At 40.5% G+C, this 19,303-nt stretch overlaps 1 protein-coding gene across 2 annotated transcripts in view; it reads left to right on the top strand.

Annotated features, from left to right (window-relative positions):
* Positions 1-17,854: 17,854 nt before the first annotated feature.
* The window catches only part of KLF6 (Kruppel like factor 6), a 9,012-nt gene continuing 7,563 nt past the window's right edge, over positions 17,855-19,303 (top strand). The window contains exon 1 of one of the 2 annotated variants that reach the window (XM_017819407.1): positions 17,855-18,317. In XM_017819407.1, the coding sequence (XP_017674896.1) occupies positions 18,216-18,317 (102 nt within the window). In that variant the 5' untranslated portion in view covers positions 17,855-18,215. The remainder of the gene's footprint in view (positions 18,318-19,303) is intronic. The other variant, XM_017819408.1, reaches the window with a different exon arrangement.

The following is a 19,303-nucleotide window of genomic DNA, read 5'->3' as shown; positions in this document are numbered from 1 at the left end:
GCTTTCAACTCTCTTAAATTTGCTGCCTGTACAAAATTCAACCCCCCCAGGCAAGGATTCTCCCACATGGGTGAGTAAAGTATAACCAGCTACATTATCATCATGAGAATGAGGATGAGTGAGGAGATTTGTGCCTGGACCAGTAACTTTCCATGATAATTAACATGACTGATGTCACTGTTACAGTTAAAGTAAAACTACTTCACAGAGCCATTACAGCTGAAGCAAATATGTGCTTGTTGTAACGGCCTATTACATGATCTTTCATCAGTTATTTATAAATGGCACATGATGTTATGCTGCTTCTCCTAAAATCAGCATAAAAGAAAAATTCTCTTGATACCTGGCATCCAGCCTAGCCCAGAACAGTTTCTTTCCTTCTCCACTTCTGCATTGTTATAGATATAGTGTGTATCTTTTGCATTACATATAAGCTCACACAACTATGTGGAAAGAAAAACAATAGTTTTTCTCCAAATGCTACACTGCTGCTACTCATTTTTGCCTCAATTACCTTTTAGCACAGTTCACAACTGCATAAAGATTGCACAAAAAGAAACTAAGCGTTCAGGCCAATTCAAATTCTCCCTCTAACGACAGGGAGTAAACATGCCACCAGCTGCAGCGCTCCTAGAACAGGATTTCATCATCTTCCAAATGTTTTCCTGGTCTGTTGTCAATTTTGTATTTTTAAAACACCAATGAAGCATTATACTCCACATCATAATGACTCAAATATCCCATACAAACATATAAATAACATACAAATACCAATGCGAGCTTTTTATCTCGGGCAGGGAGCTGGCAAAAAAAGAGTTCATGGGGTAACTTAAAAACTCTATAGCAACAGTGTTTATCTATTGCCTCCACACAGTGCCCAGAGCCTAATTTTAGGTATTAAAAATAAACCTCTGGACAATTTCCCACAACAGGCACTGGAAGAACACAGCAAGGCCTCAAGCATTCTCCTTTGACATAAAAATGCACTATTTTTGTAAATGTGTAAAAAATTAAGCATCTTTGAAAAGTCACTGCAGTGAATATGAATTTACAATTCAGCATTAAATTAAATACATCCTGAGAAACCTCAGCACCCTACATCATTTTGCTGTTATCTTCCTTGTGACACAAAGAGCATTTTATAATTCCAGCCCCCTAAACCAGAAGATTTCATAATTTTGCTGTTAAAACATCATGGTTTTCTCTGCTCTGTCAAATAGCATTTCTATCTTCTATCACGAAAAAATAGCTACCTTGTTCCACCATCTGCAAAAAACTACTAAAACACAGGGTGTGCTTCTGTGATTTCAAATTGCAGAAGCTTAAGTAATGCCAGTGTTATACCTGTTAAATATACTGATGATCAGACCCTAACATTTTCAAAATGATGTGGCACATTATTTAAGAAAGGTATTTCAACCATACTGTTCCAGGGTTTAACTCCTATCAGGGGTTAGATTTCAGTCAGCTGTCCCTCTTGAGCACTGTTATGTATTATGTGATTTTAACATCTTCAAGTGCTGCACAAAGCCTTGCTATCTATTCATAGCTTAACACTAAACTTGAGAAACCCTGTTTATTTTTCCAACTGTATAACCATGGATCACAGTACGAAAATAATTTCAGCTCTACTGCAAAATTCTTCCTATCCCATATCTAGTCTCATGATACACTACACTACTGCAAATGTCTGAAAAAACTTAGCAAGGCAACTGAGAAATGCAATTTCATATGTGAATACTCACACGTAGATGTGTAATTTTTTTGTATATCTCATATTTGCTCAGACAGACTTGAAACACAAGCCCCCAGTACTTTAACATTTGAAGGACAATAAAAGGAACTTATTTATTATCTACATTTCACTACTTTAAAGCCAATGTTTTACTTTTCTGGGACCTCACATTTAATATATGAATGCTTGGAGTCAGCTTTCTCTGCGTTATATTCAACAGGCATGAATATATTGCCATCTTCTATTGGCATCATGTCAGTTTTATGATTACAAATCCTCCATTCGCATGTGTTCTTCTCAGAAGTACTCATGTTTTAATGGGCCTCCATCATACATGAAGCCTTAATCTAGGAACTGACAAGTTTCAACCCTGATGTTATATTTTTTACTGAAATAGAGACTCCAGAGCTCTGATTTAGCACACTCAGCCAGGAGCAGCAGTTGACAGGAACAGACAAACCTTAACATGCTTGTTACTGTGTGCACCTCCCAGCTTCCTCTCAGGCCAGGTTGACCCGAGGAACTGGGGATGGAGAAAACATTCTGAGTTTTTCAGAAAAATGGCTTATTTTTTTTCCTTTTTTTGCATTCTTTGTTGGACAGGATATTATTTTAACTTATCATAAAGCACAGTAGCAACTAACAATATTCATGATTTGTAAACCTAGGAAGATAATACAAGTTACATTTTCATAAGGACAAAATATTTTTTCCAGCTGTATACATTTGGGATGCCACTGTAATGCATTTTAATGGTCTTGAGTTCTAAAATTAAAACATTCTGAGAACTCATTTTGGGCATGCAGAATGAATTCTGCATAAAATACACAAGCTTTTGGTGGAATACAAATATCACACATACACAGAGAGACCTATTAAATCATATTCTGATAGTTTTTTGCTTCAATATGTACTGTAGCATATAAAGTAAGGGGGAAACTAAAGAAAATGTGCAGAAACTGTAGAACAACAGAAAAAGGAAACAGACTGCGTAGGAGACAAGTTCTCCTTGAAACTAAAGAAAGATACAGAAACTCTAGTTAGAAAAATCATTTCAGAAAGTGGTCTTCATTTGCCTAGCAAACTCTAGCAGTAGTCAGAAGGGGAGAGAAACAACCTCAGGATTCCTAAGAATTAATAGAAAAAATGTACTATATTGAAATTATATACTAACCTAATATAGAAAAACTATGCTCTTCCTAATCTTCTCCACTTCCCTGAGGATCTCATTGTACAATAGTGTTTCACTTTATTCACTGTATAATAGTGACCAGTGGTGTTCCTCAGGGGGTCAGTACTGGGACCAGTGATGTTTAACATCTTTGTTGGTGACATGGACAGTGGGATTCAGTGCACCCTGAGCAGGTTTGCAGATGACACCAAGCTGTGTGGAGCTGTCAATGTGCTGGAGGGAAGGAATGCCATCCAGAGGGACCTGGACAGGATTGAGAGGTGGGCCCAGGGGAACCTCATGAAGTTCAACAAGGCCCAGCGTAAGGTTCTGCACCTGGGTCTGGGCAATTCCAAGCACAAATACAGGCTGAAGGATGAATGGATCAAGAGCAGCCCTGAGGAGAAAGACTTGGGGGTGTTGTTGGATGAGAATCTCAACATGACCCAGCAATGTGTGCTGGCAAAAACACAGTCTAAAATAGGATACAAGGAATACTGATAGCTGGGATGCAGCCATGTTGCGCTGCTCAGAAACGTTCTTCACCCTTCCCAGCTTACATGCAGAGTTCATGAGGCTTATTGACTAAAGCTGAAGATACTGAACTGACTTTTAAATCATCCTTTGCCTCAGTTCTGAAAGTGATTGTGATCCGAGGTTGTGCACACCTGGAAAAGGTTAGAATTCTGTTCAATATTGCCTAATCAATGAACTGCAAGTCCACCACCTACTAGAACCTCTGGATGTCAACAGCAAACATGGATCTCTTACTAGTACAAATAGGATTTCAACTATTAATTCTTGTCTTCAAGAAAAAAATAAAAATCACATGCTTGCATGAATTCTAAGCTCATCACTGCAGATTATTAACATTTACTCAATTCTATAATATCATATCATTTATGCAACAGACTTTTCTGCTCCAATTCCTCTTCTGAGTTGTCTATTTCTCATTCTGCAGTTTAAACATATCTCCTGTTAGCCACGAAATGGGGAAAGAGCAATCATTGTACACAGTTCTTAAAAACAATAATGTGTTTCCCTCTCTGAAGAGTGAGAGCCTGCAAAGCAGGCACTGTAATGGTCATAAATGCACTTTGTGAATCAGTTCAATAAATTCAATACACTTCTTGTTAAAACTATTGCAATAGAAGATACTTTACTAACAGAAGTAAAAGCAGACAACATTTCTGCCTATCTATGAAAGTATTTGTAGTTTCAAATTGAGAAATGTGATATATTTTAGATCGAAGAGGAAAGCAAATCCTTTTTGGAAAAACTAAGTAAAAAAAATATGAATGAAAAAAGGTATTTGGGAAAAAAAAAAAAAAAAAAGAAGACCAGGCCTTTAACAAATATTTGGGGGTTCCCGGAGAGACATTTCCTGAGTTCTTCGTGACTATTTGAATCTCACAAACAATAAGGATAGGAGTCATGGCTATAAGAGCAAAGTTGTACGGGAAATATGACATCCAAGGACACGTGGCAGATACAGGCAAAATGCCAGTGATACAGAACAGTCACCGTGACGACAACGGCAGCCTTATTGAAGAGCAGATGCCAGACAATGGAATATCCACTCCCATGAGGGAGTCTGAAAGACTAAGGTGTGTTGGTGAGTAAGTGCCAGCTCAGATCTGTCTCCAGCTCCACTATCTGAAACTCATGCAAGGACAATCTTGACTGTCTTTTAAACAACAGCAAATTACATTAAACTTCCCTTCTTTCCTGTGTTGTGTAATGTGCAGCTGCTGGGCAATCAGTATCGGTCCTTGCTTTTTGATAGAGCTTGAAAGTGAGAACTGAGCTAACAACTTGAGTGGTCATTTCAAAAGCCAAAAAACCTATTTAAAGGCTGAAATATGTCTGCTATGTATCTCAAAAAGTGAATACATGCATATTTGTTTCAAATATTGCTTGATGACTAAGAACATGTGATGCCATCAGAATACTAGTTTCTATGCTACAGAAACATAACATTTTGCTCCTAAGAAGCTAAACATATCTTAGTGTTAAAAGAGTTACATAGCAGAGGATTTTCATTATGTAAAGAGGAGCACGAGCAATCACAGGAGTCCAGCAAGGGTAGATGTTTTTTCTGCTCAGAGCTGCATCATGTGAGATCACTGGAAGGGGCATTCCCAGGTATAGAGACTGAACACTAAAACAGACAAACACCAACAAACTAAAACTAAACAAACAAATAGAAATTAGATAAATTCATTCATCAGATCTACAAATATCTTTTTTTTTTTTAAGGCACAGAGATAGCACCTGACATCATTAGCCCAAACTAACATCATTAGTTCTGAACGCTAAGGGAATACAAAGGGAACAGACTGTAGAAAGTGGATAGCCTCACACACTTTCTCTCTCCAAAATTATTGCCACTAGCCTTTTGTCCTTGTATTTTAAAGGCAGAATTCAAATCTAGTCCTTCATTCAACTTCTGAAGTTGAATGTCTGGCATTTCTGCATAAATTTTATCATGGCTGAAGAGAGAATACTGAAACTGATATACCACTGGCTTGCTCCTGCCTTCTTCTCTTGCTGCCAATTAATGGGATTTTTGTTTCACTACTCGTACCATAAAGTTTACATACATCATTGTTCCCAGTCTAAACAAAATAAATAGAATATCCCAGTTTATGGAACATTCCAGTTGTCAGTCTAGATCTTTCCATAACCAGTTTCTATACAACTCTTCTTTTGCCTATCATGTTTATTAACACTCTTCCTCTCCGTTATTTTTTCCTCTTCATTCTGAGTATAAAATTTCTCATTGGTTAAATGAGCATAACTTTTTATCTTAAACAAAAATTCCCTAGGCCGCATGTCACCCTTCTCTGCTACTTGCCACATGCAATGTATTTCCTAAACATGGAAGACCACAGTTAGATATGGCATTCCAGACATGATGCAACTCAGGACTTTGCACATTAGCATCTATCTCTGGAAATGCCTTTTCCACCACACAACTTCATTTACCTTCCTGCCACTGGCTGAAATATCTCATGATCTCATGATCAGGCGATCTCATGATCAGTGATTAAATGGCCTATTCGTTCTTCTGTCAAGTCCAACTGATGATCTCCTGCAGTGCAAAAATAAATCCTTTGGTTTGGTACATAGGTGCATGACCCTGAATTTCACACTATTTTGTCCTTTCAATTGGTATTACCCCAGCCCTCGAGTCCATTTCTTTTTCTGTGGTGTTACAGTACAATCCATCTCTGTATTGACAACGTCTTCCAGCTTTGTACCATCAGTATATCTCATTACTACATTCCTACTTCTTCTGCCAAAGTCTGGAATGGAAATATTAATAATAATTCTACATGCAATATCAATTCAAATATTTTCATGAAGTCCAGGAAAATTAGATCTGTCAGAGTTCCCTTGAGAAAATCTATTGATTTTTTCTTGATAAGAAAAAAATCTGTTCTTTTATCAGTGAAATGTCTAATTAATGATATACGTTAGCCTAATGAAATCTAAATTAGACACTAGAGAGTCTCTTTGGGAGCCAGCAGAAGGATCATAATTCTGTATTTTTAATTGAATTGAGATCATATTAAAGTCTGAAAAAATTCCAAATGATCTGTAATATTAAAAACAACATCCAACAGCTACATTAAATAAATCCTAAATATTATTGTCAGGCTTCTTGAAATTCATTATTCTTTTCCAAGAGTCAGTATTTTCTTATATCACAGGTGTGTCAATGCTGTCAATTTCAGGTTTCCAGTTTTTGAATACTTGAAAGGCACCTTTGTTGCCACCTCAGGATTTCCTCAAATGTAAAAAGCCAGTGACAGTCTATTTATTTTTCTGTTAGAACTCAGATTTTCACCTATTCACTTGCCTCCAGGAAAAAGGTCTTAAAATTAAAAATAAATTTTTTACCGCTGTGTGAGTGTCAGATGCAGTTAGGCACATGCAGAACTTTTGAGGGGCTAGGGGAAAAGGGAATTTTACAAATAATTAAATATCACGCTGAGAGTCGCCATCATATTGAATTTTCACGGGAAAAGTCATTTCACAAAGTGATTGTTGCTCTAGAGATTTTATATGTCATCTATACTATTGCAATTGTACTGAAATAAAAGTACATCCACTGAGATTACAATGGATAAAAGAATTACACATATTGTGTATTTATCTAACTCTGTCCTACTTCAGCCTCCTGGTAAGAAAATGCGTGTTTCATATGCCATTTCAAGACTGAAGCACGGATGATGGATACATGGACGTGTCTCAAGATTAAAAAAAAACTAAAGCAACACTGAAATGCTGTAGGAAGCAACTGAATGGATTGTACAGGACTGCTTTGGGTGATAGTTCAAGATGGGAGGTTTGTGTTTTGAGGCACTGTTAGACCCTGGGATGCACCTTGAGGGTTAAATAACAGTCCTGGCAAAGACCTCTTTCCTTGGCCAGACAAGCACAAGCACTTATTCCGGCTGAAGAGGATGTGGCAGGTGTCCTGCCTTTTGGCAATGTGCAGATTAAGCTCCTGGTGCTGGGCCCTCTATCTGAAGCAACACCAATAATTATTCAGATCTCCTGAACGCTGCTCTCTGACAAAGCAGGACTGCATGAAGCCAGCTTGTTACACCTGGGTTTAGAGTTTGCAGGAGCTATTTACCTGCGGTTGATATTCATAGTACTGTATTCCGACGGTGTAGGCAGTGGCTAATAAAAAAATAGGTTTTACTCTCTGTGTAGAACTATTGTTCTAAGTCACAGAAGTGCTCATACTAGAGCCTTTTTTTTAAACACTTTCTATAACACATTTTCAATAAGAAGTCTTTCCTGAAACTGCATCCAGAGTCTACATTCATTAACCTTCCAAGCATGCCACAAGGCTCATCTTTTCAGCCCAGAGGGATTTGGGAAGATTGAAAGCCACTGGATTAAAAGGAATTTTACTTGAGCAAGCAGTGTTTCTATTTCAGAAAAAACTCCAGGAGACCTTATTTACATTTAATTGCATTTTTTAAAATTTTTTATTTTTGTGTCATTTTAATTTGTGAAGCAGCATCTATAGCGCTGTCAGATACTTTACAAATGTGCAGAGACACAACATGCTCTGAGTTACAGATCCTGGAGGCAGGAAATTGGTGGTGTTTTAATTATCTGTAAACATGCACCATTGTGTTCTTGTGTCTTTAAACGCTCAGATAAGAAGTTTTTACTCTCCTTTGAACAAGGAGGCACCTTATAATGCCAAACATTTTTGTTCTTCACTTCCCTCGCTGCTTTCCATGACACTCTGACTAGTTATTCTTTTTCCTTCTATGACTTCTCCCCTGTGATTATGTTGAGGCATATCCCCTTTCAAATTATGAGACAACCTCCCCAAAAGCAACATGGCCTTTTCAACAGTTGCTGCCTATATCACTAAAAAAATAATACTATGAACATCAGCCAAAAGCTAGAGAGCAATTCCGCAATGCTTTGGGCCCAGCAACAGCACAAAGGAGCAAAGGATAGAAATCCCCAAAGCTCTTACTTCAGAGGACTTTCCCACCATGTAACAATCATGAATCACAGTGAAGCAAAAGCCATCTGTTCATCTGGACACAGATACTGCTTGTCAGTGAGCAGGAAATGTTTCCACTGAGAATCTCACAGTAATGTAAATCTCCCCGTGTAGACAAACTTTTGATGTTTCAGATCTCCTAGTCTGCAAATTAGGAGTACTGCGGCTCCCTTTCACCCTGCTTTGTATGTCTTATCTTTTTTCGAAAACAGGCTGGTTAGGCAAGAGATTGCCTGTGTGAGTGTATTTACAGCTGGGCTAGCACCACAAGGTCTCCAAGTCAACTCATGAGTCTAACAGTTCGTATCAAAAGCCAAGTTTTCAAAAGCAGAGACACAAGAGCATCCCCGACTTTCAGCCAGTGGCAGGGCCATGATCCTGAGGCCATTCAGCAGCAGCACCTTCCTACTCCTCCTTTCCATTCCCACTGCTACATGACTTAGCCCATTTGGACACCTCTTATAGCTGGGAAACTGTCATGTTACATCCTGACCCCTAGAGACATCCCTGACATCAGCTATTGATGAAACTGGGAAAAATGCAGTCATAATTAATATCTTGTATCTTGACACAGTTAGTGGCAGAAATATACTCTGTAAAGGGACCAATCAGCCCTAATTAAAATCATGTTTAACTAATCTTTTTGGGATGGGGACTGTCATTTAGTGTGTGTTCTTGCCACACATAGCACAGCGGGATTCAGCATTGATGATGTATTTAGGTGTTATCACAATATAAGTCATGGAGAATAATAACTACAGAAGTATAAATCTCATGTTTTTTCTTAGTATGACTGCTTCTGTAGGCATCTTATATCAATTTGCTCAACTATTGCATAGTTTGGGTTATCACTATAAATGTTTAGCAACACACATGCAGGATGCACAGCTAATTCTTTTCACGTTTGATGTTTTGGATCAAATTATTTTCATATTCATTTAGACGGATTAAGTTTCAGGTGGACAAGACTGAAAAAATCAGAAAAACTCTTATAGATTTTGGTGTACTGAAGATAAAAAAAAGCCTTGTGAACATTCATAATGACAACATTGAAAAAGAATGAGAAAGCACTTACTTCTACGAAAATTAGAACATTTGTACATTCAAATTTACAACACGTACACATGATTATGTCAAAGGGCCATCAGGATTCTATAAAAAAAAAAGTGTGATTGCCTATTAAATCAGATGATACCCAAAAGATCAGCTGGTTAAAAATTTTCTCCCTCCAGTTAAAACAAGACAATGTATTTGTTTCAAATAACACAACTTTTGATTTCTATCATGCCTCTGAAATCCATGATTTCCAAATGAATGCCAAATGAGATTTTTAAAAATCTCCAGTCAAATAAATTTCATAAGCTGCAAGAGAATGGAAAAGACTGAGAGAGAAAGATTTTGACTTTTGTATATGCATATTAACTTAATTGTTTGTCCCTTGAAAATAGCCAGTTGCCTGGAGCATTTAAATACCAAAGTGCTCATTTAAAGCAAACATTTTTTTGACAAAAAACTTCTAGGTCATCCTCTAAAAAAAAGTCCACACATTTTTGAGAGAGAATGATTATATACAAATAACAGGTAAGGAAGACAGAGAACATCAACATGTAGTTAAAAAATTATAATAGATGATTCTTGCACCAGATAAAGATCACATATCATACACCACTAAAGAAAATAGGCAAGTTTTGCCTATTTGGAGAAATCTTGAAGGAAGCTGTCTATCTCTTGGGGAAAGGAAAAAAAAATATTCAGGAGGAAAAAGCTTTAAAAGGCTGTGAAATTCCCAGCAGGAAATGAAATGACCACCACAGATAAGAACTGCACCAGGTTGTAAATGTATAGGAATAGGGTTAACACTTCGGTTGTTATTCAAAGGCAAATGAAAGATGAACTTATGATAACGAGCATGGATTAGGACTCAGAAGATCTGAATTCATTTCTTGGCTCTGCCATAATCTCTCTTTGTGATTTTGGGCCAGAGCTTACATTTGGTGTAGAGTGAAGGAAGGAAGTACTATCCTTTCTGTATAGTTAGGGAACTGAGGCCCAGAGATAATACTAGACAAGAATTCACAATACTTTATTGGCATCTACATTTCCAATAAATTTCCCTGCAGAGAAAGATGACTGAGAGTTGAGAGGCATCTTTGTGAGTTTGATCATCCCCCTACCTCTATGTTTCTTTACTATAGCATTTGGATAGAAAATCCTTTCTCCTAACTTTGAACAAAGGGTGGGTTCTTTTGTTGATTGAGTGGGGGGTTTTTGTTATTGTTTTTTGATTTTGTTTCTTTTTTTCTTACCAGGCTGGAACATAAAAGCTCAGGAAAAAATACTCTTTAGTCTTTTATATATTTCTTACAACTTCATAGTTTAATAATGAGGATCCAAAAAGCCTTCATGAATGAGCACATAACTAGCTATTATGTGTGTATATATTTTATATATTTATGTTTTATATATTCATTCATCTCAGATATGTACAGAGTAAATTTTGAGAGTATTTTATTATTGCTAACATCCTAGTGCACAACAGCAATAATGACAACGATGTGAGTATATGGATGGAATCTGTCTGGCGGCTTACACAGCAAACAGTAACTTCCCTGGATTCCTATGTGCCAGGCTGAGCTCTGGCACTGAGTGGGACTAAACCCTGAACACTTCAGTGGAAACTCAGGGTTACTTCATCATAGTCACTTGCTTTTCACTTCCTTTTCCCTGCTGATCTTCTGCTACCAGAGTTACGCTGATGTGAATGAGATCTGAATCCTAACCATTGGCAACAGCTGCGGAAAACAGGAAATGGGGTATTTCAAATAACAATAGGTGGGAACAGTGAGTAAAGGTTCACTATGTGGTAACGGTGCTGACTCTTTAATGACTATGTTTATTTCCTTGTGTCCCAAAGAAGGCCACAGTTCATTTTGTTCTCAAATATGTATGTATGGCCATGTGTACACCAAACATATCTAATTCTGCATTTCATGTTAAAGGAGGGGTGTGGGGGTAGGGCAGGGAATCAGCATTGAGTCTCACTTCTCATAACAAGAGACACAATGAGATTACTCTCCTGTGCCATGGCAAGTCAAGCTGCCGGGGCAAAAGGTTTGTCCCATGCCCTGTTAATAGAAAATGCCTATTGTTGCAGCAATAGGCATTTTTTCCCTCCCATTCACCACAGAAAGGGATACTGAGACATAAGAGAGAAACCCTTAAAACCCTTTACAAATCTTATAACCCAAAAAATGGACTTTGTGTAAAGTCAGACCAGAGATGTTACAAGTTGGAAAAGATATCCTGGGCCATGTAGTTCATTCCCAGCAAAGTTCTGCCTTTCTTGGCTGAGGCTTCCACACAACTCCTTGTCTAGTCTTGCTATGACTAATTCCCAGAAAAGGCAGTTTCGCAACCACCCCAGCCAGGCAGCCCTGTGTCTAATTGGCATCACTGCTTAGAAATACTTCCTTGCATTCTCCTATGAAAGTTTGCAGTTACAATCTAATTCTATGTACTTTTACTAAGCCTCACAAGCTCTAGTGAGACAGCCCAGCTATTTTTAACGACCATTAGTCCTCCAGTCACCCGCTTCACAAAATGGCTGGTTCTTATTGGGGTCCTTTTCTCACAGCTTCCAAAACTGATCTGAATTAAGTTTCCCGGCTTAATGTACTCTTAAATAATATTCATTGATTAGCAATGGCAAAAACTACGAAACAATCATGAAAACGAAAAAATTCCCAGTGACACAGCTCAAGCTGCTTTTTTTTAATCATTAATCATAGCAAATTCTGCTCTTCCACCTGATGAAGCAGTCAGTAAACTTCCTAAAAGCAGTCAAGTAACTTGGCATTAGATAAGTCCCAGTTGCTCAGATTTGCTACTTCTTATGAGGAGAAGTACCAAAAACCTCATCTTTCCTAAATATGCTTTGCAAAGAAAGTGTGCTTCTCATTTTATGTATTACTCATATTTAAAAAGAAAGTTTTGGAAGGCTACCTCAGATGATTTTATGCACTGCTACAAATAGTCATCCAAAAATTCAGATATCACAAAAATGAAAACTGTTAACTTTTTGAAGTTCAATTTTTATTTACCTTGTACAGGACAAGTGCTTTTAAATACTTAAAAAAACCATACGTGATATTTGTTATACTAGAACCCATGAAATTCGTATTCATATAGGACTTATAACTACTACTAATACTCTTGTGTACTATTAGGCAGACTGTTCAACTGATCCTCTTGTGGAAATAAAGTCTAATTTTGTCCCAATACAGTCACATAAAAAAGAGCTGAACGTAAATATATGTTTTGTTCACAAATATGTCCAGCAGCTAAGCATCAGGTAGGAAAAAGACCTATTACAGCATAAAGACAGCACTGGTACATGAGGAAACAGATATAATAACCTGTTTGCAACTAGGCCATTACAGGATCACTCGTAATTACAGCATCAAGAGACAGAATCACCTTTCCAACACCAGTTATGGAAAATGTGATATCTTTCAAGGTGAGGGTATGGAGACTTAAGGGAGACATTCTACAGTGAGTCTGCTTGAAAAGAGATTTTCTGTTGATACTTTTCGTTATAATGTTGTTTCTGGGTGCTGATAGGGACCACAGATCAGTTCCCAGAGTACTACCTTCTCATCAACTGTTTAGGCACATCTAGGAGAATCAAAGTGAAAACAGGAGCTTAAAAGCATGAACTCCAAGGCTCTGTAACAGGTGGAGTGTGGAAACTACATAGCTGTGGGTTTCATCTGAAGAGGAAAAAAAAACAAACCAGAATGATTAAAAAAAACAGAACACACCACTCCTCTTAGCTGTGGGTCATTGATTCATGTTCTGTTCACATTAGCTAATGACAACCATTTTTTTCCGTCCATTCTGGTTAATTTTTTACCAGTATTTGTAGGGAAACACATCACCTCTCCTAACATGTTTTCTATGTCTGCTGAACAAATTCAGGTCTCATTTACCTAAATTCTTTCTTACTTTATTTTTGTCATTATGTCTTTTTTAATTCATTTATCTTTCCCTCCATCTTAGGCTAGTTTATGGTCTGATATGTAAGTCTCTAATTCTGCCAGAGAGAGAGATCAGGAATCACCCCACTTGCTTGCCTACTCATTATGGTTCTATTTATATATCCTCAAAGAGCATTTACTTTATCTGTGGTAGAATTACATTGCATGCTAGTTTTCGACTTAGCAACTTACCACCTCGGAAGCAGATCATTTCAAGTAGTGTTCTCTACTATCTGACAATGCTTTCATGCACTTGACACACACTCTCTCTCTTTTTCCTCAAATAAAGTCCATTTATCCTAATCAAACCACAAGCTATCGATTCCTGCCTATTTCATCTAACCTCCCTGCATTTGGCTGTACATGAACCATTTTCAGGAGATTTTCTCCTCTTCTTACTCTCAGCACTGAATACAGTGCAGAGCAAGTTAATGTGTCCTCTAAAAATGCATGAATATTCTAAGAACAGAACAGGTGCTCCCCCTGCCTCATGTGGAGCTCAGCCCACCTGGAAAACACCGTCTGTCACCTGCTACATCGGAGAACAGATTTTCCGGGAAGAGTCTACCATCCCTGACAAAAGTGGTTACTACAGAGAAGTGGTGGGGCATTTAATGTGCCAATATAGCTTTTCAGACAGAACCTTACTAAAATTAATGAAGCAAAAAGAAAGAAAAAGTAAAGCACACAGTGCTTTTTACTCTGCACATATTTGTAAATCAGTGGCCTTAAAGGGGTAAATTGGCTGATTATATTAAGGGGTAAATTATGGAGAGTCATACTTAAAAGCTGTTGTGCAACTTCACAGTCAGAGCACCAACATTTTGAGAAACCCTATATAAATTTATACTAATTTTTGCTACTTTTATAAATGACCTTGATCATGCAGAGTTAAAAACACAAAGAACATTTATAGATTTGGAAGTAAATCTGGGACTACCTCTAAGTAATCAAGGGCATACACCAGGAAAATACTGTATGGCAATAACAAGAAAATTATCCAAGGAACTTGATAGCTGTATTCCTTCTTAACACACTAGCACTGCCCATTCAGTACACAAGCTTTGTTATCCTTCACTTCCATAAACGAAGAGGCCTCAGCTCTAAATCACTTCCTAAATGAAGAGGTCCTTGTCTTTGGTTGGCACATCTAAATAAACTTGTGTAGTCCCAAGAGACCAACTGATTTTGGTTTGGACTTTTTAAAGTTAGAACATGCTTCCATTTAAGGCTTTCAAGGTAAATTCCATCCTGGGTCATGACTGAAAAAATCCCAGTGGTATAAAATGGATATTTGAAGCTTAACTGCTTTGTATAATTTGAAGAAAGTCATTAGGGATTAAATTATATCTTCAAGTATCTTCACTAGTTCATTCTTTATTTTCTTTCATTTGTCCTAAAGTTTATTATCCTCCATAGACTGCAATAATTCCCTTCAACTTACATGCCATCCCTTCATTCCACATGGCTGCTATTAGTGCCAATAGTTTCCTTCAGCTTGTGTTCCATGGAATAGTCTCCTAAACCACAGCATGTTATTGACTCACCATTTCATTTTAATTCCTGATTAAATATGTACTTTGTAAAAACACTATGCCTGTTTTCTTTACCCTGTATTCTTATACATTCTTTCTTCTCTGGGTTTGACCTTTAGTTCTATTGATGCTTTTTGCTACTTCAAATTAAAATTTGTTAGTACAGTCATAATCTAGAACTAACTCATCCAGTGACACTTATGTTATTTTTCTTTTGCCAATTGATAATTGTCTAATCAAAGCCAGGATTTAATCAAAATATAACTTAAACAGTTTTTACTGCACTACAGTCACATCTGTGTCCTGGTTTTCTTTGATGTGGTTCATTTTTTTCCAACAGCAATAACCTTCATCCCACTCAACCAATCACAGCCCGGCAGTAACGCAGAAAACCTTAACTATTAACTAAAGAGGCATTTTATTAAAGGATCTTTGGATCTCCATCAATTTACATCTGCTAGCACCAGTTGTTCTTCACTATGAGATACTGCTCACATGAAGATGTCCATACAAAGTGAGATCCTTATGCCCCAAACTCTACATGGGCAGAGCCAACCCCATCCAGCCTCTGATAAGCCCAGATCTCTCTGACATGACACACGGCTAAAAAGGGGGCAAGTGTAAAATAGAAAGACCAGATAGTTGCATTTACTGTCACTAAGTTTGAAAATAAAATCTTCTCCAAAGAAGGAGTGGGTCAGTTAAACAAACACCAATGATTCCCAGAGTTATGTTACCAGGTTATATTTGACTGGAGCATACACCGCATTTCAGGCCAATAAATATTTTATTTCACAGAACGAAAAGTAGGCTCAAGTAAGGTGTGCAATTCATCTGCTTAAGAGGGATTTTTTTCCTTCTGCACTTTTCCTTGGAGTTTTGGCCAAAAGTAGACACACAAAAGTACATGCACTATCAGTTGCCTGCAAGGCAATTTTGGATATATATTTACATGGTTGGCCATGTGAAACCCAGTAAAGAATTACTGATTCAATCAAGTGTGCATAATTATCCAGATTTAGATGTTTTGTGTTTTCAGTATTGGCTTGTTTTTCTAAACATAAAATAATGCTCTAATTGACCTTAGGTGTTTTTTTTTTTCATAGACACAGGAAAAACAACCACAAACACCAGTTGTTTGTTTATGGAATCACCATATTAATAGTTCATGAGGGGCCAGGGGATGGAAAGTTAGACCGACATTTTCACACTTGTAATCACCAGCTCACAGAGGACAGTAGGCAGAAGAAACACGCATTAAACACTTCAGTTACCATCTGTAGGCAACCAGCAACAGATACAGAGAAAAGTGGGAAAATGGAAATAACAGCGTTGAGATTACGATGGAAACAGCAGTGGAAAATTAGAAGCCCTTTTATAAAAGAAACACATTAGGAGTGTTTGTTCCATGTGCTGGACACTCCTTTGGAAAGCTAACAACCGCATTTTCTTAAATTATATTAAGACATTCATATCATTGACAAGTCCAGTCTTAAAAAAGCTGGTGCTCCATCACCAACACATAAATAACTATCTGTGGATAGTGGTGGAATTGGGCACCACAGTGCGAACTATTCCTGGAGAAGCCGTGTTGGACAGTGCTGGCCAGGAACACCTGCCGTGGTGCCCATCCCAGAGAGGGTGAAGATCTCTGTGCAGAGCCCGAGGATCATCTCCCAGGTCTGCTTTGAGATCCAGCTCCGCTTCCGAGACGTCAACGAGTGCCTTCCCCAGCTGTCCCGTGGTGGGGGACAAAGGAAGGACAGAAACATCTGAGCCCCTCTGCTCCCAGGGAAAGCACAACACATGGGTCCTGTGGAGTACGTGGACCTTGCCTTGCATCCTCATGGCAAAGGTGCTATGGGGGGGTCACGGTAACCCCGGGTCAGACCAGCACAGACCCGGGGGGGTCGTGGTTATCCCCGAGTCAGCCCGAACATCCCGGCACAGACTCGGGAGGGGAGGGAAGGTGCCACGGTTACCATGGGTCAGACCAGCACAGACCTGGGGGGGTCGTGGTCATCCTCGGTCAGCTCGGACACCCCGGTCATGCCCAGGGAGGCCACGGTTCCCGCGGGTCAGCCTTCACACCCCGGTACAGACTCAGAACGGTCCCGGTTACCCCGGGTCAGTTCAGACACCCCGGCTCACGTCGGGGGGTGAAGGGGGGAGGGGGGATGTCGCGTGTCACTATTGCCCCGGCTCAGCCCTCACACCCCGCTCAGACCCAGAAGGGTCACAGTTACCCCAGCCCAGCCCCCACACTCCGCTCAGACCCAGGGGGAATCACAGTTACCCCGGGCCAGCTCTCACACTCCGCTCAGACCCGGGGGAGTCACAGTTACCCCGGGCCAGCCCTCACAGCCCGGTAAGGCCCGGCCATCCTCGTTCCGGCCCCTCAGCGCCCCCCGCGGCCGCCGCCGGCAGCGCCGCGCTGTGCCCGCTCCCCTCCCCCGCGCGCTCACACCGCCCCTTCGGAGAGGGAAAAAAAAGAAAAGCAGCCGCTTCTCGGCTTTATATACCCTGCTAAAAATAGCCGCGGCCGGGCCGGCCAATCAGGAGGGCTCGAATTTCGAATCGGGCCAATGGCGGGAGCCGTCACGGCCGGGCTCGGTCACGCCAGGAGGAGCCGCGATGGCAGCGGCGCGGCGATTGGGCGGCCCTGACGTCAGCGGCACGCGGGTGGCGGGGCGCCGGGCCGCGATTGGGCGGCGGCGGGCGGGCGGGGCGCCGGGATCACGCGGGGCGGGGGCGGGCGCGGGGGCGGGGCCGCGGCGCGGCCGGGGCCGAGCTTTGAATAGGGAAGTTTTTTGCGGGGGGCTCCGCTCGCAGAGTCCGCGCCGTGTTTGCAAATATTGGGGCCGCTCCTGCGCCAGGTCCGCCGCCGCCGCCGCCGGCCGCGGGAGGGGGGGAACAAGCCGCGCGCCCGCCCGCCCCGGGAGACGTCCTGCCCTGCTGTGCGATTAAACTTTGCATGAAACTTTGGGTGTTTTTTCCTCCCCGAGCTCCTCAAGGAATTAATATATATATATATACAAATTTTTTTTTTCGTCTCTGGAGGAAGGGGGGGGGGGCTTGGAAACTGAGAGCAGAGATTGACACCCCCCCGCACACACCCCGCAACCCCTGCACATAAAGGAGGCATCTGTATTTTTGGTAACCAGCACTGACTTTTGTTGTTGCAACTTGAGACATGGATGTTCTCCCAATGTGCAGCATCTTCCAGGAACTCCAGATTGTGCACGACACGGGTTACTTCTCAGCCTTGCCGTCCCTGGAGGAATATTGGCAACAGGTAAACGAGGATGTCGATGTTGTTGTTGTTGTTGTCGGGGATTTTTTTTTAAGCCGTATTAAAGGATGAGCGGATTTAAGGACAAAAAAAAAAAAAAAAGAAAAAAAAAAAAAAAAAAGGCAAGCCCAAGTGTCAGCGAGGAGTTTGGGGAGAATTCAGCACGAATGTGTAGAGATGTTTTGAAGCAGGTGTTTCGGCTCTGGATAGACGGCTGTTCGGGGGGCACAGTCCCGAGGTGGATGGAAGGAGCTGCGCATCCCCGTCTCTCCCTGTTTACCGCCCGGCCCTGCCGGGGGCTGTCAGCGCCCGCGGCCCCGCTCCGCTCGCACCGAGTCCTGGCAAAACTTTTGCGCTTGTACCAGGTCCAGACTCCACAGCTGGGTGTTGTCATCCGAGCTCCCTGCCTTGGCCAAGGGCTGCTTTGCGCCCGGTGCTGTGGGCTTGTGATTTTTGTTGTTGTTGTTGGCTTTTGTGTCCTTTTGTTTTGATTTTTTTTTTCCAAATTAATATTATTTTTTTTTTTGTTCCTGGCCAAGATGAGGAGAAAGCCCTCCAGGAGTGTCCGCACACACACACGTCTGTTGTGTGCATGTGTATGTACATGTACAGAGCGTGGCTGTTCCCAGCGCAGGGAGCTTTGCCGAGCCCGTGAGTTGTCAGTCATATGACAGCGATCCCCTTGTGCTAATTGCCCTGGCCGGGAAAGGGGAGAAGGGAGGCTGTTTCCCTTTAATGGACATATTTTCTTGCCTTTTTTTTTTCTTTCTTTTTTTTTGCTTTTCTCTCCTTAATTTGACCGAAGCAGCGGGATGGCAGGGGCTGACAGTTCTGCGGGGCTCGGGGGACCGGGGCTGCTCAGCCCGGTGACCGGATCAGATACCTGCTGGCTTTGCAGAAGGACGAAGGAGCCTTTCCCAGAAGGTTGAAATGCAAAAGTGTTACAACCTTCACATGCCTACTAATTGTATGCAATCCCCTTTTTTTTT

This window comes from Lepidothrix coronata, unplaced genomic scaffold (assembly GCF_001604755.1).
Source record: "Lepidothrix coronata isolate B3197 unplaced genomic scaffold, Lepidothrix_coronata-1.0 Scaffold74, whole genome shotgun sequence".
Classification (NCBI taxonomy): Eukaryota; Metazoa; Chordata; class Aves; order Passeriformes; family Pipridae; genus Lepidothrix; species Lepidothrix coronata.
The sequence above is the reverse complement of the archived record's forward strand: the minus strand, read 5'-3'. Positions and strand labels throughout refer to the sequence as shown.